The sequence below is a fragment of the Agelaius phoeniceus genome, chromosome 3 (assembly GCF_051311805.1).
Source record: "Agelaius phoeniceus isolate bAgePho1 chromosome 3, bAgePho1.hap1, whole genome shotgun sequence".
NCBI classification, from domain to species: domain Eukaryota; kingdom Metazoa; phylum Chordata; class Aves; order Passeriformes; family Icteridae; genus Agelaius; species Agelaius phoeniceus.
The window spans coordinates 11,478,089-11,501,833 of NC_135267.1; the positions used below are offsets into that span (position 1 = coordinate 11,478,089).

Sequence of the window (23,745 nt, forward strand, 5' to 3'; positions counted from 1 at the left end):
ACACACACACACACACACACATACTCATATATATATAGGTCGTTTCAGAAAAGATGCTTGGGAAATATACTAGGAAAAAAACCGAGCTGGATCAGCTCTCTTACCTCAGTTCCCTCTTGGCACGGGATAGATAACATCCTTTCATCCCAGAAAGGAGAAAAGTCCGATTCAACATCCAGCATGTTGATTTTTCCCCACACGATGCCTGCTGCCATGTTAAATAAAGAAAATGATCACTGAGGATGCAGCTTTTGTCTCCAAATATTTGAATACTGCCTTTTAGTGACAAGGACCCCAGGAACCTTCGCACATCTGGCAGCAGACACCACTGGCTGCAGCTGCTGCAATGGGATTTTTCCTCAACCCTATTTCATTTCCAGCTCCTTTTTCTTCCCCATCCTGAGGAAGTTTAATCACCAAGCATGGCTGGGGAAGAAAAAAAGAAGGAAAAAAAAAAAAAGGAAAGGTGGCATTGCAATCACAAGCTTTCTTGGTTTTGTCCTAGAGACAGGGACTGCAGCAACCACCTTGCATCTTTGTCTAGTTATTTTAGCATGTGCGTGCAAGAGGGGAGGAAAAAAAAGACTGAAAATTATTCAGGCATAATGCAATAGACATAAAGAGACAAAAAGACAAGGAGAGAAAGAGAGGGGAAGAGAAAGAGGGAGAGTGAGGGAGGGAGAGGAAACAGAAAGACTAAGAGAGGGAGAGGGGGCTGTCAGTGCAGATAAATCTGCATATGGAAATCAGGGTTATCCTGGGTACAGTTTTATTTAACCATGATGTACTGTTTTTTTAATTAGACAGGAATTTAAAGAAGGAAATGAGAGATTCTTACAGACACAGGAGCAAACGAAGCATTTTAAATCACAGCAAAGCTTTCAGAGCAAGCTGTAGCAGCAGCAGCAAAACTTTTTATAGCAACTTTCTTACTAGAAGGAAGTTTCGTGCACTGCTGCTATTTTGCACCCAAAATCCAGGCAAAAATGGAAAAGCATTCGTTTTGAAACAAAATCAAACCACAGCAATCCAAAATAATACCACATTAAAAAAAAAATAAGATCCAGAAGCCTCTAGGTGCACAGCATGCACTTTAAGCTAAGTTATGCCAGGCACAGGTTTTAGGACTTTTGCCCTGGCCCCCATTCTGTGGTGGCTGTGACACCCAATGGAGATGCTGCAGTAAATGATAGGAGTGATACCCAGCTTGAATTTCAAATGCACTGAACACCACTTCCCAAGCTTGATGGGAATTGTGTGTGTTTGGGGATACGAGCATTACCTTGCAGACATAGGAACGTTGGATCTCCATATGTAAGACATCAGAAAAGACCAGGAGAACCTCATGCCCATCTCTGTGAGGGAACATGGGAATGAGTGAACTGAGAATGCTGAGGAGAAGGGAAATGAGGTTCAGGTAAAATCTAGACGGGAAACACACCAGAGAAAGGTAGGGGACAGGGACAGGCGGCACAAGGGAACTTACAGGAAAGATGGGCCAAGAGTAATTTATAACAGCATGTAGAGACAGGACAAGGCGGAATGGGTTCAATTTGAGAGTAGGTTTACATTATGTGTTAGGAAGAAATTCTTTACAGTAAGGGTGGTTTGGCACTAGAACAGGTTGAACTGCGATGCTGTGGATGCCCCATCCCTGGAGGGGTTTTAGCCCAGGCTGGATGAGGCTCTGAACGCCCTGGTGTATTTGAAGTCACAACAGGAGGGTTGGAAGTAGATGATCTTTAAGGTCCCTTCCAACCCAAGCCATTCTATAGTTCCACGATTCTGTGGGCACAAGGGAGGCAGCTGAACAGCAGTGGCAAGACGGTGGCGTTCATGTGCGAGGTGGCCAGAAACCACTTGTGGTGGCGGGCCCGCCAAGGGACACCCAGCCTGTCAGTCCTGGGAGGAGCGGCGGGCGGCGGGAGAGAGAGGAGGCGGGAGAGGAAGGCGGGGAGGGAGAGGGCGGGAGCCGGGGCAGCCGGGGCAGGCGCTGCCGCGCCGGGGAGGAGGCGGAGCGGGCGGGAGCCGGGGCAGGCGCCGCCGGAGGAGGCGGAGCGGGAGGAGGCGGAGCGGGCGGAGGAAGCGCGGCCGGGGAGGAGCGGCCGGCGGCCAATGGGCGCCTTGGCGCCTGCGCATTGCGCGGCTGGCGGCGGCGCGCGGGCTGTACGGAACGGGAACGGGCCCGGGCGCGGAGGGGCAGCGGCGGCGCGGGCGGCGCGCCGGAACCGCCCGAGTCCCTGTGCCGGCCGCCCGGGGCTGGCCCGGCGGGAAGCGCCTCCGGGCAGAGGGGGCGGCGCGGGGCCCAGGCGTTACGCGTGCGGGTCGTGTTCGTGGGCGCGTCCCGGCGGCCCACAGCGCTGCTCCCGCCGCTTTGCAGCTGCTGCCCGCGGATTGCAGCCGCCTGGAAGGTTCTGCTTGGAGGACAAGGAGGTTGAGGTGCTTAAAGCGCTCATTTGTTTCCGCTGCGCCAGGGATGTGGTAGACAGGTAAGGAAATGATGGGAGCCGGGAAGAGCTGCTCTCTTATGTAACTGTTTCCCCAAGGGTTTCTGTCGTGTGGGGCGATTTTGGTTCCCTGAACTGAGCAGGCTTTCCTTGGAGCTCTTGTGGCCGAGATCATTCCCTTCAGCTGTCCCAACACCCCTACAGAGGGTCTGGCTGTAAACTGGAGCACAGAAGTCATTCTTTTTCTACTTTCCCAGCCTCCTGTTCCACAGGAATGGGAATGGATGTGAGAAAGTAGAACGGAAACTTTTCTTTTTTTTCCCCCTTGAGCATATATTTTAGTTAAGCTTCTGTATTATCAACCTCTAGCCATTGTGTAGATTAGTTTTGTAAGAACCATATCAAGATCTACCAGCAAAGAAGTTGAAAACTTTAATTTAGCGTTCTAGTTATATTGTTTGCATATTTTATAGGCCTCTCTGACACCTGTTGCCTAATTCTGCTCTTTCAGTATATTGTATAATGTATGAATACACTAATATTAACTGTACAGTGAACTTCTTTTGGACATGGTAATCCTTTTTTGGTTCTGTTTCTCTTTTTTTTTCAGATTCCTGGGTAGTTAGATTTTTGTTTTTAATATTATGAGCCTGTAGTACATGATGTACTTCCATAGCATGGCTACTCTGGTCATAAAATGAATTGTTGCTGGAAGTAACTTTGTAATACATTCCTGCCTCATGTTATAACCTACTACTAGTCGAACCTCATCACTAATTAATTTAGAGAGCTAAACCAGAAGAAAATATTTGGGTTTTTTTTTTAAGTCACTGATGTGTCTTCTTGAACAGGCTCTGTTCAACGAGGAAGATGTGGTTGCACAAAGGTGCAGAATTGTGTGACAGGGCATGTGACCCTGATTGCCCTTCTTGGTGGTGTCTCTCAGCTTTTACTTCAGTGTTACAGTTGGTTGGATCTGTGTCCTCACTTGAGCTGAAGGATGATGTGGAGTTGTAACAATGAGAAATTCATTTGAAGAAATGCTATGAGTATTTTTGTATTTAACTACTTTTTTTCTGGGCCAGGTGAAAACAATGGAGGATGACTGTGGGGCTTCCTCCACATCCTCATTTCTCACTGAAAGCTTGGAGCTGGCGATGGAAGTGGAGCATGAGAACTCAAGGCCATCTTTCTTTACTTGTGCCTTTGACAGCCAAAATGGAGGGAGAAGGTTCTCTGCAGAGTCTTACTTAGCAAGTGGGTCTCTTAAGAGGTATGGGATATTTTTGAATTACAAATATAAAAAAAGCCTTCTAAGATTTTCTTTCCACTCATGTTTGGTGCTGACAGGTTTCTAAATCAGTTTGTTTTCCAGCTCTTCTGATCCTGAAATCAGCTTGGTGATACCAAAGTGGGAAGCACTGTTGTGTTGATGTGCTCTAGATGCAGTTCTTAGCTTTCTGAACTTACTTTTAAGATACTGTAATGGACATTTACAAGCCTGTTAGGATAACTCAAAACTGGCCTGTTGGGCAGCAGCATCTGAGATCACTTGAATTTCTGAGGAGGTTTCAGTACTGCTTTTCCCAGTCATGTGCTCTAATAAATGCTGGCCATTTTTCTCTCTGCCTGGTTTCCCCAAACTGCTGGAGCTTGCCCTGGTTAGTAGCTTTAAGACCATCTTTCTCAAAGCTTCACCCTTGCATGCATTCTGGGTTTAAGGTTCTGAAGTCATAGGCATAGCAAATAAGTATTTTCTGTGAGATTTTAAAATGTCACTTTGGTTTAATTGTTATTTGCCTTATTGTCTGTCATTCAGCTTAGTTTTCTGTGCTGTTTGCTCATCTTACAGGGATTGTCTTGTTTTTCCTACAAAAGCTTAATCTGTCTGTCTGTCTGTCTTCCTGCCAGGCTTTGTATTTTGTGTTGTTACTTTATTTTCACAGTGTTTTCTCTAAAGGCTTAAGGGGGGGTCCACTGCACCTCCCCCTTTCTCTGCCTTATCTATCATATTTTTTAGCTGCATCAGAGCACATTCATTCAAATTTACATCAAGTAGATGATTGAGGGATCCTGTATCTGCATGAATATATCAGTAGTGGATTCCACATTGACGAAGAAACATTTCACCTGAAATTGTTTCTGTCATTAAAACTCACTGAGGAGCTTGTATGTAGACAGGTTTCCCCGTCACTATAGTTGTGATAACACCATTCTTCCACTGTGTATTTATGTTGTCTACCTGGATTGCAAAGTCCTGGAAATGCCTCCATGTGAAGGACTCTTCTGTCATCGTTGCTTGGAACTGGAGTAGCTGGATTTAGTTGCTAGAGGCTTCAAAACAGTCCAGTATTCAGAAAGTTACCAAGTGAACTAAAGTGTTAGGGGAGATTGAGCCAATTATTCATCAGATTGTCTTTTTGCCTCTGAGAATGAAACATAGTTCAAGCAGAATGTGAATTTGGTGTGTAATATAATGGAAACTAAATGCTTGCCAAGTATATATTTTTAATTTTTAAAATAATACTAGTTTTTACATATTAGAGAATTGAGCTTCATCTATGTGAGATTATTTTATGAAAGGCAGTGGGAAAATTCTAAAATAATTTACCATGCTGTCATGCAGTTTGCTGCAATTTTTTTTAATGCATGTTAATGAAACTTTTTTTATTTGTACAATTATGATGTTTTAACACAGGTGTCTGATTTTTCTCCACTTTGAGTAAAATGCTACTTCTGGTATTATTTAATTTTTCTTTAGCAAGAGCAGAGGATAACCATGGCCTAGTGTTAGCTTAAGTTATAGTGACAAGGTCCCATTTTGAACCTCATCTGTTCATCTGCCTTAAAGTGTGCTTTTAGCAGTGTGTTCAGTATAAATATTATTAAATATATGTAAATGAATGTTATTTATGAATGTTATAAATGAATGTTAGTTACTGGGTATATAGTGTGCCTTGAGACAGATCTCAAGCATATAGAGCAGTGCATTATCTTACATTGCAGCATCTTCTCCTCATAGTCTGTGTGTTATGTCTCAGCCCCTTTGTAAGTATGAAAATACATCAAGGAAGTAACCTGTTAATTTTTGTTTCCAAAATCTGCTGTGACCTGTGACTATATCCTGTTTTTATGCTTTTGAAGCTAGGAGTTGGTGTATTTCTATAGATCATATTGCTCTAAAAGGTACAACTGTCTTTGAGACATCTGTCATGTACACGTTGCTGATGTATTCAGAAAGTATTGGTGGTACATAAGCCAGCTGTAGATATTGTACTCCATAGGTTTATTACTGGAAAATGTATGAATATTGTTGGCTCTATTTTGCAGGGTTTTGCTGAGACTAGATCCTTCTCCAAATGACTATGAAGAAAATACAGTGGAATTGTTTGGCTTTCAGTGGGTCACTGAAACGGCATTAGTTGAATCCTGTGGATTTCTCTTTGGATTACTTGGGTATGATAACATTGTGTTTTATAATTAATCCACATCTGTAATTATACCTTCTGTAAGGGTGTAACAACCTTCAGATTTAAAACATCATAAAAGACTAGGCTGTGCAATGCATCTAAAAATGGTTAATGCTGTCTGTTTAATGCTCCAGTAAGTGATGGATAGGACACAGATGGAATTGCAGGAAGAAGTACATTGTGTCACGGGTTCTTAATAATATGTGACTTATTATTAAGTTTCTAAGGAGTGTGATGCATATCTGAGGCATCACCAGATAAAAAAAAAATAAGTATAGTTATTACAACAGATTGTTGGGGTTAATTTAGAGGGCTCTAGCTTCAGAATTATATGAATAGACTATATAAGATTTCCTTGAATGAGATTGTGCTACCCATATAATTGAAGTTGTCTTTTGAAGATTTTTAGTCCTTTTTTGTGCATAAAGGAAAGTGGAGGTTAAAAATCAAATACTATAAATGCTAGATGCAGTGCTTTCTTCAATTGTTTGGATTAGGATAGCTTCAGCAATCTCTTCAGATACAGTTACTCAGTGTTTGACTAATTCAATGTAGATGCTTAATCTGGTCAATGCAAATACACAGATCACTGATAATCCTCTTTGCTACTGATAATCCTCAGGATGTACAGCACATACAGAGAGTGGATGGCAGAGGAGCTTTTGTATGATTTCACAAATATATGTGGTGTATTCCATCATTCCTTTCTTTGCAGGGGATTCTTCCATCCCTTTAGGGTATGACCAAGGGCATGATGTGCAACATGATTAATAGGGTCTGGCTTATGGGAACATGGTGACATAGATGACTGGAAGTGTATTAAAAGCACTATTATTTAGCTTTGCTTGCTTGATGCAAGCTTTGACCTCACTGTGTTTTTAAAAAAAACCCAAAGTGATAAAGTGGGAGATAGGAGTATAATTCAGTTAAAAGTTTCAGTATTTAGTCGGATTTTTAACTGTTCATTAACATAGAATCACTGGGCAGTGACACAGGAACGTTGAATTAAATGGCTATTTTTAAAGTTTTTTTCCTGTAATGTAAATTGCTCTGTAATTGTAATAGAGATGAACATAAGTCATAATACGGTTTTTAAGTTATTCAAACTGTACATTCTTTAAAACCTACTGACCTGGTAGGAATAATGGATTTCAGCTAACTCTTGGCCAAGTGTTTGGTTGCTAAGTTGTCTTTTGGTGTGACAAGTTCCTCTGCAAAGGGGGATGTCTCTGCAAAGACATTCAGTTCATGTGTTCAGTCATAAAATGGAACACTTTCATTTGTTTTTTTCAGTTGACAGCTAAAAGTAGAAAAACTGCTTTTTCTGCTTTTTCCACTGTGGAAATTGAATATGTTAAGTACAAGTTACAGTAGTTTTTGAAGATAGGGTGGCTGTAAATAGTTATGTTTATGAAGTAAAGTTTACATCTATGTTTAAATATATGCCTACAGAAAGCTAGTCTCTTTTAATGTCTGAGATTATATTTAATATTGTAATTAAAAATGATTAGCAGTTTTAAAATATTGTAATAAATAACAGTATACTGCAGAACTGCAAGTTAAAATAGTAATTGCGTAGTAAAAATTTTACTTATGGGTTTTCATGTGAGAGAAGTGTGAGTCAAAGTGAATGAGACTATGTAACCATTTAAGTGGGTATATTAAGATAATATATCTTTGATTAAAAAACAGAAGTAACAGTTTATCTGTCAGAATGTGTATTTACAAATCAAATGATTTAATGATTAACAGCCATGAGGATCAATCCTTGAAGTACAAATGCAAATTGAAACTAAAATGATTTATTTAAATAATGGTATTTTTGTTATGTTTCTTTTGCCCAGTTTGTGCTTTAATTTTATCAGCCCACTGTGTTCTGTCTTTGTCAATTCACTGGAGAGTATTTTTCTTTTTTTTTTTTTTTTTGCTGTCACTCCTTTCTCATACCTTCCTTCTCTAAACACCAGTCTCAACAGCCCTGTTTCATAAAGCCCTCCTGCTTCAGACTTCCTTCCTTTTTACATGGTTGAAATCCTTGAAAAATCCAGTCAAAAATTCAACTTTGATTTCCAAACAGACAAAAAACTCTACAACCCACCTAAATGATGGAAGGGTAGCTGACATGGCTTTATCCAAGAAAACAAGATAGAGTGAAGTGAGATCATTTTACTGTCTGTGTGCACTTTAATATGCAAGTTACAACTTGTAGTTTTGTCTTTTAGATGCTTCTTGTGTCTTTTAAATGCTTCCTAGTTTTCAGGGTTTTTTTCATAAGAACATTTGATTTGTGTTAGATCCAAGTAGCCTATTTTAGAATCCTTCAGTAGTTATTGCTTTGACTGTATAAGAAATGAGGCAGAGAGCTCTCTCCTCAATTTATGCAGCATTTTCTTTCAAAAGTCTGTCTGACACAGTTGTGCTTTTCATATATTCAGTTTAGTACTGCTTTATCTCTGTGGAGATTCTACTGGACAACCACTTGCAAATAACAGTTGTTATAGAATGTGGCTGAGTGTTTACCTATGCTACAGCTTTTTTTTTTTTTAAATCTTTGTTTGCAGTGGCACTGGGCTTCTTTAAAAATGCTCTCTTTCCTCTCCAAAACTGAACTGAGCTTTAACTTTTCTAAAGACATCTTCTTTTACTCTGCTCTTTTTGTTGTTGTTTATGCTTTGTCCTGTAGTTAAGGAGCTGACCACCTTAACCAGGAACAGGAGAAGCTGCAGACAGGATGTACTAATGCACATTCACAAGTGGATTAATTTAGTGTGTACTGAGTATATGCCATGAGAACTAACTTTTAGGTTTAATCTGTGGTCAAATATGAAGTTGTGTTATGCTTGTGGTAAGATCAGTTGCAGGGAATGGCTTTTGGGGGTTTTTGTCTGTATTGTTGTTTTTTGCCTTCCCCAATATTCAGACAATTGTTTAGGGATTTTTTTTACTTTGTTTAATGATTTATAAACATGCACAAAGTCTATTCAATGTCATCCCTTCACACTTGGATGTGTCCATTGCTTTTCACTAAAACTGTTTTCTAAATTACATTTGCATAAGCTTTTTCAGAGCTACAAAGCAAGAAACAGCTCTTACCTTTCTCTGTTCTATTTTACGTTTACTAAAGTGGAGTTAAACAACTTTTACCTCTATAAATACCATAAATCTTTGTATTCCTTTAATTAGGCAACAGATACACAGACTGGAAAACCTAGTACAAATGAGTTCATCTGATTTTGGTAAGTTTTATGAATTTAATTTGACATTGCAATAGGCAACTGACTACCTTTCACTAAAGAAGTAAATTCTCACAGATCATGCTTGTGCTTTGACTCTTGACCAAGGGATTTTGGAGTGTGCCTCAGAACTGCTCCTTTATAAGCAGCATAAAACTGCAGTTAGGGTAGAAATATAGGCAACCAAGTGAGGTAAAATAGTAGGGAAATGGATAGAGTGGAAATCCTGGGAGTCAGTTTGAAACCAGATTTGCCTGTAAAGGTAGATGGACAGAGCAATCCTTAGTAGGGCATTTTGCATTAATTTGACTTAAGGTGTCACCCCTAGAGCAGGATTCGGCAAAACTATTAACTCTTTAATTAAAGCCAGAAAATTTCATTGATCATCCCAACAATTATTTTAGTTACAAAGGTAGTGGCTTGAATCTTTTTTCAGTGTTTCATTGGCTAATGTTTAAACAAGTTAGTTAGATTTGGTTAGTTTTGAGTTATTTACAAACTTAGTTTATCTTTGCAGTAGGATCGATAAAACAGGATCACTACAAAATGCTTTCTTTCAACTCAATACTGAGGCATGAGAAGCAGCATGTTTCTGAGGATTATTGCAGCCTTGGGCTTATTATAAGTTGAAGGCTGAATTACTTAGCAAGTTGAGAAGTTCAGTAATTACTCAGAAATAAACTGTCTATAGTGTCTTCTTATTACAGATAATGTGCTAGTGTTCTATGAGTGAATATTTTTACACATTGCTATTGTTTTTTTAATGTTGTGATGTTCTGCCATTTAAATAATTGATGTGAATTTATCATCAAGCTTCTTTCATGTGCAGTTCATCATCATCAAGAAACTGTTATGTAGTTTTCAACTACAGAAAGAAACTCTTCTGTGGAGTTATTTTTCACTTAAATTTAAGCATCTGCTTGGTTGTGTTCTCTTCTTTGTATCCCATTCTTCCACTTGTCAATTAAGCTAGTAAAATGAAGAACTTGAATTTTGTGCTTTGCACCAGGCTTTCTTTCTGAATCAGAAGCAAGTCACTGATTCAGCTGTGACTCAGTTCCCCCTTTATAGAAGTGGGCTAGTAGTAGAAGGGTGTCATGAGGATTGAAGTATTTTAAATGGTCAGAGGGTAATGTTATTATTGATGTCTCTTAAAAAAATGTGCTGTCACCACTGTTGAAACGCCGTTTAAGAGTTTTGGCTCAGTAAATCTATGTTGTACTGTGTGTTTATATAGATATCAATGTTTTACTTTAAATTTCATTTCCTATCAGTCTTGATTGCCTTTGGAGACTTTGTACTGAGAACTGTGTAATGAAGAAGGCATGTGAAAATACTGTAATATAAAATTCCGTTTAAACAGTTCTTCTGAGAATTTAGGATACAGTATTTGTTATTTGTACAAATCAGCAGTAATATCTATAAATAATTACTTTAAGAGGATCAATTCACTCTGTTCCAAACTTTTGGTTCATTACCATGGCAGATACTATGGCTTCTGGTGTGGTGCAGGTAGGCTGTACACTGGAATATTCTGGTGCTTATACCAGAATGGTTTGCTTTGCCCACTTAGTGTTGATGCTCAAAAGATGTTGAGATAGAATTGTATGCACAAAGCTTTATTTTTGGCATCTGTAACAAGTGTAATGAACTTCCAGAACTTCCAGGTAATTGGAGGAGGTGGGGGAAAACAAAAGGGAGAGTGAGAGCAAGATCAAAAAAATGGGAAGACTCCCCAGTGGTCAGCTGGGGAGAGGAGCAAGAAGAACTGTCTTTCCCTGGCTCTGCAGTCCAGTGTAGTAGGTGACCAAGAGTTTTTGCCATGCATCTCCTCTAGGGTGATGCACTTTCATTTGGTCCTGCTCAAGGCCCTCATTTGATGCTTGCATTGAAGATGCTCTGAATAATCAGCATGTGTTGTAATCGTGTTGCAGGCTGACTGCTTTTTAAGCTTCTGTGTGTATATATATTGTTGGGCAGCAGTTATTTTGTTTATTATGCACTAATACAAGCTAAAAGCTACAAGGCAAGGTAAAGGAATAAATAAGGAGTGATTCTAACACAGTGGCAATAACTTCCAGTGAATCTCTGCTCTAATGGGGATGTTTGAGCTTGTAGGTGCAAGGTGAGGATGGTAACACCATGAGAACAATAGCTTCAGAGAACAAAGGAAAGGAGACATACAGCCAGAATAACTGCCTGAAAGCAGTTGAAAGTGAACTGCAAGTGAAAGGCAGGATTGTGAATGGATGCCTCTTAGCATTACACAACTGAAGGTTCTGTGCAACAGTGATGCTTCCAAGGAAAAGTTACAAAGCATATTTACAAATAAGTTCACCTTATTGAACTTATTTGTACCTTATTATTGAACCTTATCACAGTTTAAGTCTGTCCAGAGAAAAGGGTACTGACAAATTCTTTTACCCATGTCTTTACTGAAGGTGTCTTGGAAGCAGTCAGGAAGCAGGGCAGTAGGGCTGAATGATTTCTTCTGGCACTGAGAGTACTTACCCTCACCTTTCCTGAGTGTCTTCTGTCTGTATCTGGATATATGCCTGAGATGATAAGACAAAGAATGGATCTCTCTGGCAAAATGACATTTAGGAGTGGGTATTTACCATCAGTCACCTCCCAGCTTGTCCTCAGAGGATGTCTTTCTAGTGGTCTGGTCTAATTACTGTGGAGAATGCAAATGTTAAACAAGTCATGGTGTGCTTGACATCTGCTTTAAGCTTCTGGTCTCTTTTACTTCAGGTCAAGCTGCACACTTGCACTCTGAAGCAGAGAGCATCAGGCATCAATGTCTTAAATTTTTGCATTATGTGAAAGTTTTCATCTTCAGGTGAGATTTACACACATTTTATTAAATGGGGTACTGAGCTTTGTGTAGCTGCTACTTAACTGTTTTCTGATGGTGTGTATTGTATTTTTCTGTACATTCAGGTATCTGGAACCCCCTAAGGTGGAAAATGATAGAGTGCTGCATCCTTATGAAGAACTAGAAGCTCAGTTACCATCAGTGTTGGTGGAAGAGCTTCATGCTTTGACTGTGCATGTTGGTCGCCTTTGTGAACTTCCTAGTAATGTCCTGGCAGCATTTACTATTCAAAATCAGGCAAAGGTTATTGTCTTTTTATAATTTTATTTTTTTATGTGGCATTACATATTCAACTTGAAAAATTTTGGCTTAATATAAGTTAATCTTTTTGGTTTGTTTTTATTTTTTTCTTTTTTAAGTGCCATCCTGTACTTGGTAAACAGAACTAATTAGATCTGGATTTTCTGTTGTTTTATTTACCTATTTTCATTCTGTAGCTTTGGAACAAGCTGCCCTTGTTCCAACAAGAACAAGAATTCTTCCTATAGTATACAAATGATAGTACCAATTACAGGTAGATAAGTAGGCTTGAATTAGCATAGCTTGTTTAAAAAATTCCTTGGTCTTTGTCTGTAGTAATGTTTAAAATTTCTGAGCATCCCAGTAGGAGGGGCATTTCTTTAAAAATACATTCTGAAATCTGACACAGAATGGGAAAAGATTTTTTATAAAAGAAAAGTGCAGATGTGGAAGGAGGCAGAGCAGCATTAAATACTACTGAAGTATACACCATTAGGATTTGTGCATACACATAGCTAATGCTTTCAAATCTTTTATAAAGACAGAAAAGGAATTTCAGGCTTGTGTTGTACAAACTAGTATCTGGAGAGGAATGATCTGCTGAGAAGCAGCATTTTGGACATTTATTTAGCATGTCAGTAGTGGTTGAGCTGACTAAAAACAGCTGTAATCATGTTGCAGAATACTAAAATGTTGGAGTTATTTTAAAGTTCATTTTAGCAACTTCTGTGCTACATAATGCTTCTCTGAAAAAAAAAGGTTAACTAAGGATGTTGTAATTTGTCAAGCTTGAATCAAAACTTCATGAACGGCCTCTTACAGATAGAATTGTAATGAAACTTTTTGTTTGTTTTTTTTTCTTGAACTGAATGGCATTTTCATGTTACATTGTATTTGATCATAAATATTCATAATGTTCATTGCAGTCCATCTTAGAGTGTCAAGTCCAACCACTACTCCAGCATATCCACATTCTCCACTAAGCCATGTCCCCAAATGCCACATCCACATGTTTTTGAACCCTTCCAGGAATAGTGATTCCACCACTAAACCTGGGCAGCTTGTTCCAAAGCCTGACCACCCTGTCTTAGCACAGTATCCAGAATTCACTAAAGAAATGTTACATATTAGTAAATATATTTCTAATCACAGGTCTTTCCTCCATCATGGCACTTACTACATCTCCATTTGGATATTAACTGGCTAGTATTGGAAGTTCTTCATGTACTAGGTGAAAAACTGAAGAGTAAGTATGCAGGCCTTTTTCTTGAACTTAATTCTTTTGCATATGACTTACCTAATTTTCCCATCTTGATTTGTCCAGTATAAAAACTACTACTAAAATTTAAAAACTACTTTTGGTAGTTTTTAAGCATAGCTGTCTGTGTTTAATGGGGTAAACTCAGATATGGTAAAGGTAGGTTCTTTGTGAATCATTGTGCAGCTCAAATTAAATAAAATTGTATTAGGAATTTGGTCTGTCAAAAAAAGATTACGGAGTTCATACTCAACTGATGCAGCATACTAAATATTTAATAACAATGCACTTCCTGACATCACAAATAAAAATGCATTTAGAGATATCCAGAATGCATAACAATGAATGGCAATTTGATGACAACAATGTAGGAAAAGTGTCCAGGCATGGACCAGGACAAGGATTCTTGGAGGAGAGAATTTGTATTGCTAAGCATGTGTGACACTAAGAAAATATTGGGCAAAAGAAGAAGCCTCAATCCGGGGAGCTTATAAAAATACAGAAAGAAAAGGGCAAGGCAATATCTTTTTAAAAAAATTTATAAGGCTTTAAAAGGGCAAAAAGTAAGTTGATAAGAGTAAGCTGTTCATAGAAGTTAGATTAAAAAGGTCATAGAATGCAATTGAAAAACTCAATTTCAGAGGAGTTCAGTTTGCTGAAGAATTGTTAAAATAGAGAAGAGAACTTTATTTGTTTTGTGAGGCTTATATGTGTTTTCCATGTCCGTTCTACCAAAATAAATCACAAAAGTGTGTTTTCTTTCACAATTGGTGTGTCACTGCAACCATACCTTCCCTCACACCACCTGATTATAAGTTGTGAATATAAATTCCATATAGGAATTGCAACAGTTGAAGTAATGTTGAGGTATAGAAAGAACACACTATATGCTTACCCCTGTAACTGGTGTTGAATGTGAACTCTTGGATTAGCTTTTGCCTGCTCCGAGTGCTGTCACAACACAGCCTTGCTCCCATTAACACATTTTCTCTGTTTCTACATTACTGTATAGTGTGTAGGTTGGCTTTTTGTTCCATAATTCTAAGTTTCTCTTATGATCCATTGTGGGATAGTGTGTTTGCCTTTTTTAGAGCATTTTGGAGAAAGGATAGTGAAATTGTTGGAGGCAATTTATTTTCCAGAATTCAATATTTATTTCTAGATAATGTTCTGAGTTATAATGCAGTCATCTTTGTAAGAGAAAGCTCGTGATTTTTAACAACAAAATTTACTAGTCAAGACAGTCATATTACTACATACATCATCTTGCATTCTTATGTGCTTAGAATTTCCTAGGTTTTTATCTCATTCTCTAAAGTGTTCTGAGTGGAAACTTCACACTGCTGAGACCAGTGGCAGGATAGTGGATACAGGGCTTCACCTTATATTTCCAGGAATAAAATACAGGCTCGCTCTAGGTATTGTCTGCTCTGCTGATGTCAAGGGAGATGTACTGTTGAAAAGCTTGTGGGATAAGATCTTACAGCCTCTTAACTTCACCATTTTATCTGTTAATGCCTACAAATGCTCAAGTTGGAACATGATCATGCCAGCTTTCTACATCAACACATCCAAAGGAAAGTGTTAGACCTCTCCAGAATTGTTTGTCATCAACTTGCATATCTGCAAAACATGTCATGATTCCAGAACATGCGCACTGCCATGTGACAAAGAGGAACTTGCAGATAAATAAATCTTTATTCCTTTGCAAAATCTGTGCCAATAAAAGGCTGTAAAGTGCCAAGCTTTTTTACTGTCAACCTGAATAATACCAGATTTCAATGCAATGATGGAGATTGGCTTGAATTTAGGATGAGCTTTCTCACATGAATTTATAAATTAAAATTACATGCAGGTCAACAAGCCCATTCTAAAATATATATATGTCTTAGAAGAGAAATCCTGTCTGTTTTATATTGCTAGAACCAAACCTGGAACTAAACAATTCTGCTTTTCTTTTGTATTTTAGGACAAGTTGTATATGCGAACCATTTCATTAATCTAACTGGAGAGAATCTAACCAATATCAGTTTATTTGAAAAACACTCTGGAAATCTCATATCTGATTTAATAAGGTTGGCCATCAACAAATATACAAAGGTAACTCTTTTTCCTTATACAGGCCATGGGCAGTTAGATGCTTTTACTGGGAACCATATGAATTGGGTATCTCACCAGTGCATGGATGGCTTCTTAGTGCTTAGTTGTAAATGTTACGTATAGGTTTGTATTTCCATGTTTTAAAGAGTGTTATTTGTTAGGAGCTCAAATTGTGTTATAATTATTCATGACCATCTGGCAGTTGAATGAGACAGTAATATTGAAATGCACTGTGTACAGAGCAGAAGTGAGTGCCACATTTTCTAAGTTCAGTGTTCCAGGTTTAATGCCAAACATGGCACAGTCTAAAAGGTTTAGATAAATGCAAAAAAAAAAGTCTTTTCAAACTCTCTGAACAGGAACAAAAAGAGGATAACTCTAATCCTGGCAGTAAGCTAACTGGACACTTAGAGAATGTCATATTACGGTTTATTGTTGCAGTGTGCCTATTTCCACCACCTCATCTTTCTGTTAGAGCACTTCTGCATTTGTCATGGGAAAGCTTTTCTGTGTCTTCTCTTTTCCTTTTCCTTCTATAGCTGCAGTATTTTTCTCACTTGTTTTGAGCACTCCAGAGCTAGAAGGTCATAATAGCTCCATATAGCAGCCAGTAAAAGAGCTGTGTAATCTTTGTGTCATTGTGAAACCTCTTTAGATGGACGTGTATGATCCATGAATGCAGGACTGAGCTCTGAGAAGAAACAGTAGTGACCACTGTATAAGTTATGTTTTCCTAGAACAAAAGCATAAGAAATAAAGTCCCTCTTCTTCATGTTACTTTTGAGGATGGGGGAAATGGCTGTACTAGCCTTTGATAACTGTTCTTTTAAAATACCTTCCTGTAGAAAACTGGTACCCTTTAAAATCAGTTTTGATCTATTAAATTCAGATAATACTGCCACCTTCTCCCCTGACAAAAGGCGAATAGATGAGAGTAATATTTTATAACAGAAAATTCAAATAGTATCTATCTGTTGAACACAGTGCTTGATGGTAGGCTTGAAAATTTCAGATGATAAAATGACAGATTCTACATTCTTTCACAGAGCCACGTTACAAAGAGAGAAGATGGTTTTGCCACTGCTTTTTCTTAAGCTTTCTCTAGGCTTGGGTCACACTGCTTGAATTAGTTCTATTTGAGATTAATTTCTGAAGTGAAGCTTGCACTTGAGCTGATGCCTCCTATAGTATGCAACCTTTCTGTCATCCCATAATGGAAATAGCATCCCTCAAAATTGTTCAAAATGTAACTAATACTCCTAGTAGGTGGTACCATCAGCTCATCACTAAAACAAAAACATGTCCTTGGGTTTTTGGCTGAGAATGTTCATGAGTGCAGCTCTTAACATTTGTGGATATCTTTGGAAAGAGGGACATAAACTCTAGTGTTCCAGACTCATATTTTCAGATTGCTTTCTTGGGCAGCTCTGATATCAAAGTGCTTGACTTGGATCATGTACTGACTCCACTGTGGTCTGAGACATGTTTGGCAGAGAAATATCTATCTGTGGATATCTTTCTTCTGTCTTTAGCAGTCACACCTCTGGCACCAGAGCTGTATTGTCCCAACAGCACCACAATTTTGGGTTTTAAACATTCTTACCAAGACACTGAAACAAGGATGTTGTGAGAGGAAATGTGGAGTGTGTCTGAAGAAATCAGTATCATGGCTATCCTTAGTCTAAGCAATGGTGTCTTGCTTTGATACTAGTACCCAGACTCTGTCCTGAATGCATATGCACATTTTCATATTTCATATGTTCATATTTATAATTCATATTTATAATTGAAATTATTTAAACCTGTATGAAACTGTAGTTGTAAAAATATTCTAAAGGTGGATAATAAATAAGAAGTTTGCATCCTAATAGAATATTATACAGATTTGAAATTACTGGTGATATACTTGTTGTTCCAACTGAGAAAGTGTAGGTTTTTAGTCATTCACTCCCACTTCTATAATGTCTCACACAGCCACTGCTGTCACTGGCATTGCATATTTTGATTTAATTTTTAATTTGCACTGTTAGGTTTCCAAATTCAGAAATTATTTTAAGTGCCAGTGTGATTTGATAATAGCTGTGCGTGTATGGATCAGAAAAAACATGAGGATATAAAAATTCAGGCTCCACCTCATCAGATGTGGATGGCTAGGAGTTAGTTGGCTAAACTAGTCACCTGAGGTACTTTTTATTGTCATGGAAGGATAACAAATGTTCTGCAGTGAGATTCATTAATCTCTCCAGGTACCTATTCCCCTCTGTTTGCTTTAGAGAGGTGTAGGTTGATTATTCAATCGAGGACTACTCATTGTTTAGGGATAAAATGAGTATAAGCTGCTTTGTTTTCCCTCTTTTCTTTCTACATTTCTGCCATTGTGTCCTTGCTTGAAGGTAAAAAGTGCTGAACTGAGCTATTTAAGCAAAGCTTTTCTCACAATTTTTGCCACTTCTGAATACTGTTCAGTGGGTTCGTGTGTCTAAGGGCAGAGTAAGTGAAGTTTTATCTATAGTATGATTATTTCAAATACAGGTCTGGTAGATCTTAAAATCATTAAAGCATACAGAGTTTCTTTATGTATTTAGCACTTCTTTTTGCTGTTGTGTTTTGTTTCATAATTGAGAGAATGTAGAATTGAAAGATGAATCACAAGAAGACTATTTTGCATTTGGAATGCATCAGTCTGAGTGAATTTTGTTAAATATGGAATAGTAATCAAGTAATGTACATGACTTGAAATATGCTGTTTTCTGCATATTAAAAGAATGCCTTGCAGTAAATTTACCGAAAAGCAGATTTTGTGAAATGTTGTGGGAACATTAACATCCTCATCATGCCAACAACAACATATTCTACTAGCATTATGCCTAGTCATTAAGGATTTTTCAGTTAAAAATAACAATAATAGCTGGTAAATAATTTGAAATCTTTTTCTTCTCAAGAACATCAAGAAAATGTAATCAATCATTTTCTTTTCCCTACTATCAGACAATGAATTAGTATTTATTGTAACTCCTTTTCATTTAGGACGTGGAATGCCATTTTTATGGGATTATTTAATGTCTGAGAGTAGATCAGAAGAAACTAGGAAATGGCACAAACTATAATTTATGTAGAATTAGGAAAGAGTCTATGTTGTATGAGAGAGATATTTGGGATGTTAGTGAAATAATGTGCCTTTTAATGTGTTACTATAACTGTATTATTTACCTGAAAAAACACCCCTCAAACCAAACAGCCAAGACAAGAAGAAATATTGATATATAAAACACCATTTCAAAAATTAACACTTCTGTGAATAATTTTATTCTATATTCTCTTCCAGGTGCGACCTTCTGAGGCTCTTAGCAGTAGCCATTATTCCTGTACCTGCATTAAAGAGCTATGGATTCTACTTATTCAGTTGCTGGACCACAGAAATAAAGGGTCTAATACAGAGGTAAAGGAAGAATGCTGTTAACACATGCTGTCACCAGATGTTCCCATATGGCCATGAATGCACAGATCTGAGGGTAGAACTGAACTCATATTTGCTCCAGGAGAACTGCATGCCAGCTGTGATACCTTGGGTCACTGTCTTGAATGTGCATGAAATCCTTACTCTAGGTTTGCAGTGTGCTGTTGGGTTATGACCTAGCGCATTGATGAGGAGCAGTCCTAGTGCTAAAGAAAGCAAAGCAAAGGAATATACTGTGAAAGTTCTATTCTTTTTATGGAAGAGCAAAATACAAAAAGTCATGTTACTTATTTTTAAAAAAGTTTATTTGCAGTTTCTGTGGTATGTCATGCAGTGATTCATCTCCAGGCATTAGAAAAAACATGGGTACAGTCAGAACAATGATCCAGCTAGCTCGTGTTTCTGTTTTTGTTACCAGGACCTAGATAAGGTGGGTGAAATACACTTGCAAAGAAGTCCCAGAGAGCTTCCTTAAAAGAAGGAAAGATAGGCACAGGCTGTAAGAAGTAGTAATATTGTGATATAGGCAAGGGTCTGAGTCAATGAGAATTAATCAGTTTGTCAGTGCTGGAACAGACTGTGACAAAACAGGGAACTGGAGTCTCTGCTGTCTTTCAGATTGATTCTCTACCACCTACTGTATTCCTCCTAGTTAGGACAGTCTGGCATTAGAAGTTTTTCAGAATTGTGTTATAACAATTCTCCATTAAAGAACTCTAATCTTTCTCTTGTGGGTGTTGGGGCACCATCCTATCTGCATGTCATCAGTCCATCAGCTTGTAGTTTTGCCTGTGAAGTATTGCACTGGTGACCCAAGCTTGTCCTTTCACAATGCTTTCTAGTGACATTTGAGAGAGGACTTTCTAAGGTAGCCTTGAGTTTTCTGTGGTAATACTCACAACTGCTTTTTGTTATTTTCTTTAAATGACTGTCATCTTGCTTGTTCTCTGTAAAAGCAAATTAATCAATAGGACAGTGTTGTAGAGAAAATTGTTAACGTAGGTTTTGTTATTGAAGACAGTTCAAATTACCTTTTGCATTTTCTACAGTGTTTCTGGAGCTTGGTGAACACAACCCTAAAGAATATCTTTGAACAGCCAAGTACTTCTGAAAGTGTGTCTGGGTTTGACACAGTTCAATGTAAAGACCCACTGAGTTTTAGCTGGTGGATGATGAGTCATCTGGCACCACTCTACCAGTTTGACCGTAATGGGAATCTAGATGAAAAGGTGGGTATACCTTTTTCTAAATATCTAAGAGTTACTATAATTGATTTTGATCTCTTTGGTTATTTTTGTTGACAGAAAGCAATTCATTTTGTAATGCAGGAATTTTCATACTCTTTAAAAAAGTTGGTTTTAGGTTGGAAGTGATAAGATGTACTTTGTACAAGTCAGTAAATGTTCCAGGAGTCCCAGATATATTCATGTTACATACCAAATATTCAGTAGAGAACTGTGTGAAGGAAACTTGAAATATCCCAACCAGTCAGTAGCACATATACTTAATGATGTAGCATATGTTTTAAGATTGTCTGCCTGTAGCATTTATGGTTTACAAATCACTGGATTTGTTGTTTTAGGAATTGAGCACATGAGTTTGTGGTTTATGAAGTATAAACCTTAAATGCTGACTGTGTAATTATTAATGCCACTTATTTTTCTAAAGTGATAGCTCTGCTCTGGATAAATTTAAATCTCTCTAATTGCATTACCTTTGCATCACAGCGATAACATCATAAGAGATATATATATTTGTCTATCCAGCTTCATTTTTTATGTTGGTATGCTACTAATAGACACTGTCTAATGACTTGAATTCAAGTTTTGGTTTAGGAAACTTGCACATGCTGAGGCAATTAATCCATTTTGAGATGTATAAAAGTGGACAATTTTTCTTAATTGTCTATAGAGGAAGCTTGTTAGAAGCCAATGAGGTGGATGAGGACCCAGAAACTGTGGGGTTTGGGGTGTTTTTGGTGTAGTGTGTTTTGCTTGGGTTTTTTTCCCTAGCAGTGTTTTTTGCACTAGGGGGACTCCGGTCATGCCATCTTCTGTCATTTCTCCTTCTGTTCTTTTATGCTGTTACTGTTACTCTTTTTTTCTGTTTCTTTTGGGTTTTTTTTTTTGTTGTGGTTTTTCTTTTATTTTTGGGAGGGGGGTGTTGGAAGTCTCTTTGTTTGATTTTCGAGTTTTTTAATATGCTGGCTTTTTTAACCTTTTGGCTGCATTGCCCATATTTCCTAATTTTCCAAGCATAAACTGTGTGGCATCTTCCACAAACTAGGCTTAATTGCCCTTTATTACGAGTTGTCTTTAACTATTTGTAATTTAACAATGCATATTTAAACTGCAAAGGCTGTACCTTCTTTATGTTAAAATTGGTACTGTGATTTCCATTCCTGATTTAGGATGAGAGTTTAAAACCTGGAAATGTGTTTGTGAACTGCAAATCTGTAAGGAGGGAAGAATGATAATGCAGGTTGAGCAATTTTGATAACTTAAAATCCCTTTCTTTGTCTTTAAATGCAGTAAGTCTGTAAATAGAAAATGAAAGAAAAGTGTTGAAATTTTGAGAATGCTTACAATACTAAGTAAAATTAGACTTTCAAAAAAAATTTAGAATTACTTGGATTTTCTAATTTGCAAATTTATTTTAAAAAATTTAAATGTAGCAAAGGTGTGTTAATTCAGTTCTTGAATACTTCACTGAAAAACTCATGACCGTGTCTGTTTGCTGGAATGTGGCATGCTTATGCTTCTGTTTGCCAGTTTACAAACCCTTTAGGAGGCCATGGCAGGCTGCTTGTTATCATGTGGCAAAGTGAAGCAACTTCTTGCACATGTATACAGTGTAAAGTTGTAGACCAGGTCTGATTGTTACACTGAAGGTTGTCCCAAGCTTCCCTTGGTTTTGCATGTTACTGCCTGGTGGGGGAGAGGGGCACAGTCCAGAGCGGATTATAGAGGGACCTTGCAAGATAGCATTACTACACTTCTGCTTCTTAGTGGAATTTAGGAAGTGATAAAAGGTTATTCCCAGGTGAAATACAGAAATCTGTGTGAAGCACACATATATACTGGTTTTCTTATATTTAATGCCCTAATCCAAATACAGTGATACTGATTACTTTTATCACTGGGGCTTTTTTCCTGTATCTCACTCTGATAGATACTCTGTATTTAGCCTCATGAGAGACTGAATTTTTTTTTTTTGCCCCAGGCACTGTATTATTTACACAAGCCAAAAAAAAATGTAGAATGGGAAAAAGGATTCCTGTTGTTCTTATTTTAAAATAGGAATCTGAGACACAGTGACAGGAAGTGACTTGCCCAAGATTAAATAATACTTTTCCTTTAGACCCCACCTGGGAGAAGAGAATTTCCAAGTCTTGATTTGTAAATCATGAGACCATCCTGTGCATGCTTCTCTTGATGTTTCCAGTAGTCTTTATGTTCAAACTGTTAGCTCTGCTTTGCATTTCTGAGTTACTGTGAGTTTGTCCAGGGATCCCTGTTCTCATACGAAAAAAATCTTACCAGTAACATCAGGGCCTTTTCACCCACCACAGTAATATAATCTGTCATAGACAGGTTGATGGTAACCATCCCTTCAGGTCCTGTTCCCCTCCTTGAATTGCAACCTCAAAATATTTTTTGAACATCATAAGGTAAAACAGTCTGTGATATGAATTTGTGAAGTCAGTACAATTACATGAGGACTCTTTTGTCCTGTTTTGTTGATTAAACATATGATGCAATGGCTTTGTGACACATGCCTTCTTTTAATTAACTCTGATCAGAGGTGGGAGTGTGATGTGTCATAGTGATGGTTATTCATATGCTCTGTAGCAAAAATTGCCTCTAAGCCTATGTCATCTGTGGAAGATTTTCAATTTTTTAATGTGGTCTGCATGGCTGTAAGGTTGTTATGAAAGCTTTTAAAATTCCAAATAGGTTTCAGACTTGCTTCTTTTTATTTTTTTCCCCCTTTAGCTCATAAAACACGATTTCAAATATGCAATGATTCATATATATTGAATATATATTTCACATACATGAAACCACATTTTTAAACTAGAAACTTTTGGACAGGTTTCTTAGAGACTGTTCTGAGGGATGTACAGTACGTGTCTCTTTCCATATTCCCCAGTCCAGGTCCCACTTCACTCTTCTGAAAAGTAGGATTTGTATATTTAAAACTCAGATGGGACCTGATGAGAAAATTTGCCACTTCTGAACATTGCAGGGGTCAATTTTAATATCCTGTAGGCTAAGGTAATATAGGCAGAGTTACTTGGGGCTAAGAATTCTTGCCTTTGAATAGAATAATCTGAAATGACTGTGGCAAGATATGCAAACGTGGACTTCCAGCTAAGAAGCCTAATATGGCTTTTCCAGGTACTCAGCTGTTAGTCCTTGCAAAAGTTTCTTCCTGCAAACTCAGCTCAAGTTTTTGGTTTTAGCAGCACTTCTATGCACTGTGAGGTCTCTGGGTTGTGTTGATTTCTAGGACTCTCTTGGGGTGGAGGGAGGATGTTTTAAGACATGTGGTTTGGAGTCAAAGATATAGGTTCTGTGTATGTTTTGACAGGGACAGATTGTAAACAATGGTAAACAGGTGCTGTGCCATATTGCCAGTGCAGTAGGGAATACTGTTTGG

The 23,745-nt window shown here is 37.9% G+C and overlaps 2 protein-coding genes across 10 annotated transcripts in view; one reads left to right on the forward strand and one right to left on the reverse strand.

Moving 5' to 3' along the window:
• LOC143693500 (uncharacterized) overlaps window positions 1-710 on the reverse strand; it is a 215,800-nt gene extending 215,090 nt beyond the window's left edge. For all 9 annotated transcript variants that reach the window (XR_013181217.1, XR_013181210.1, XR_013181209.1 and 6 more), the window contains exon 1: window positions 105-710. Coding sequence is in view for 3 of the 9 variants with exons in the window: in XM_077174728.1 (XP_077030843.1) it covers window positions 105-215 (111 nt within the window). In the remaining 6 variants the exon portion in view is untranslated. The remainder of the gene's footprint in view (window positions 1-104) is intronic.
• A 1,452-nt stretch (window positions 711-2,162) lies between these two features.
• Window positions 2,163-23,745, forward strand: part of MMS22L (MMS22 like, DNA repair protein) — an 88,527-nt gene continuing 66,944 nt past the window's right edge. Inside the window, exons 1-10 of the mRNA XM_054629919.2 lie at window positions 2,163-2,489; window positions 3,533-3,720; window positions 5,778-5,903; window positions 9,101-9,153; window positions 11,905-11,992; window positions 12,094-12,271; window positions 13,421-13,514; window positions 15,496-15,626; window positions 18,952-19,065; window positions 20,133-20,312. Coding sequence (XP_054485894.2) covers window positions 3,542-3,720; window positions 5,778-5,903; window positions 9,101-9,153; window positions 11,905-11,992; window positions 12,094-12,271; window positions 13,421-13,514; window positions 15,496-15,626; window positions 18,952-19,065; window positions 20,133-20,312 — 1,143 coding nt within the window. The 5' untranslated portion in view covers window positions 2,163-2,489; window positions 3,533-3,541. The remainder of the gene's footprint in view (window positions 2,490-3,532; window positions 3,721-5,777; window positions 5,904-9,100; window positions 9,154-11,904; window positions 11,993-12,093; window positions 12,272-13,420; window positions 13,515-15,495; window positions 15,627-18,951; window positions 19,066-20,132; window positions 20,313-23,745) is intronic.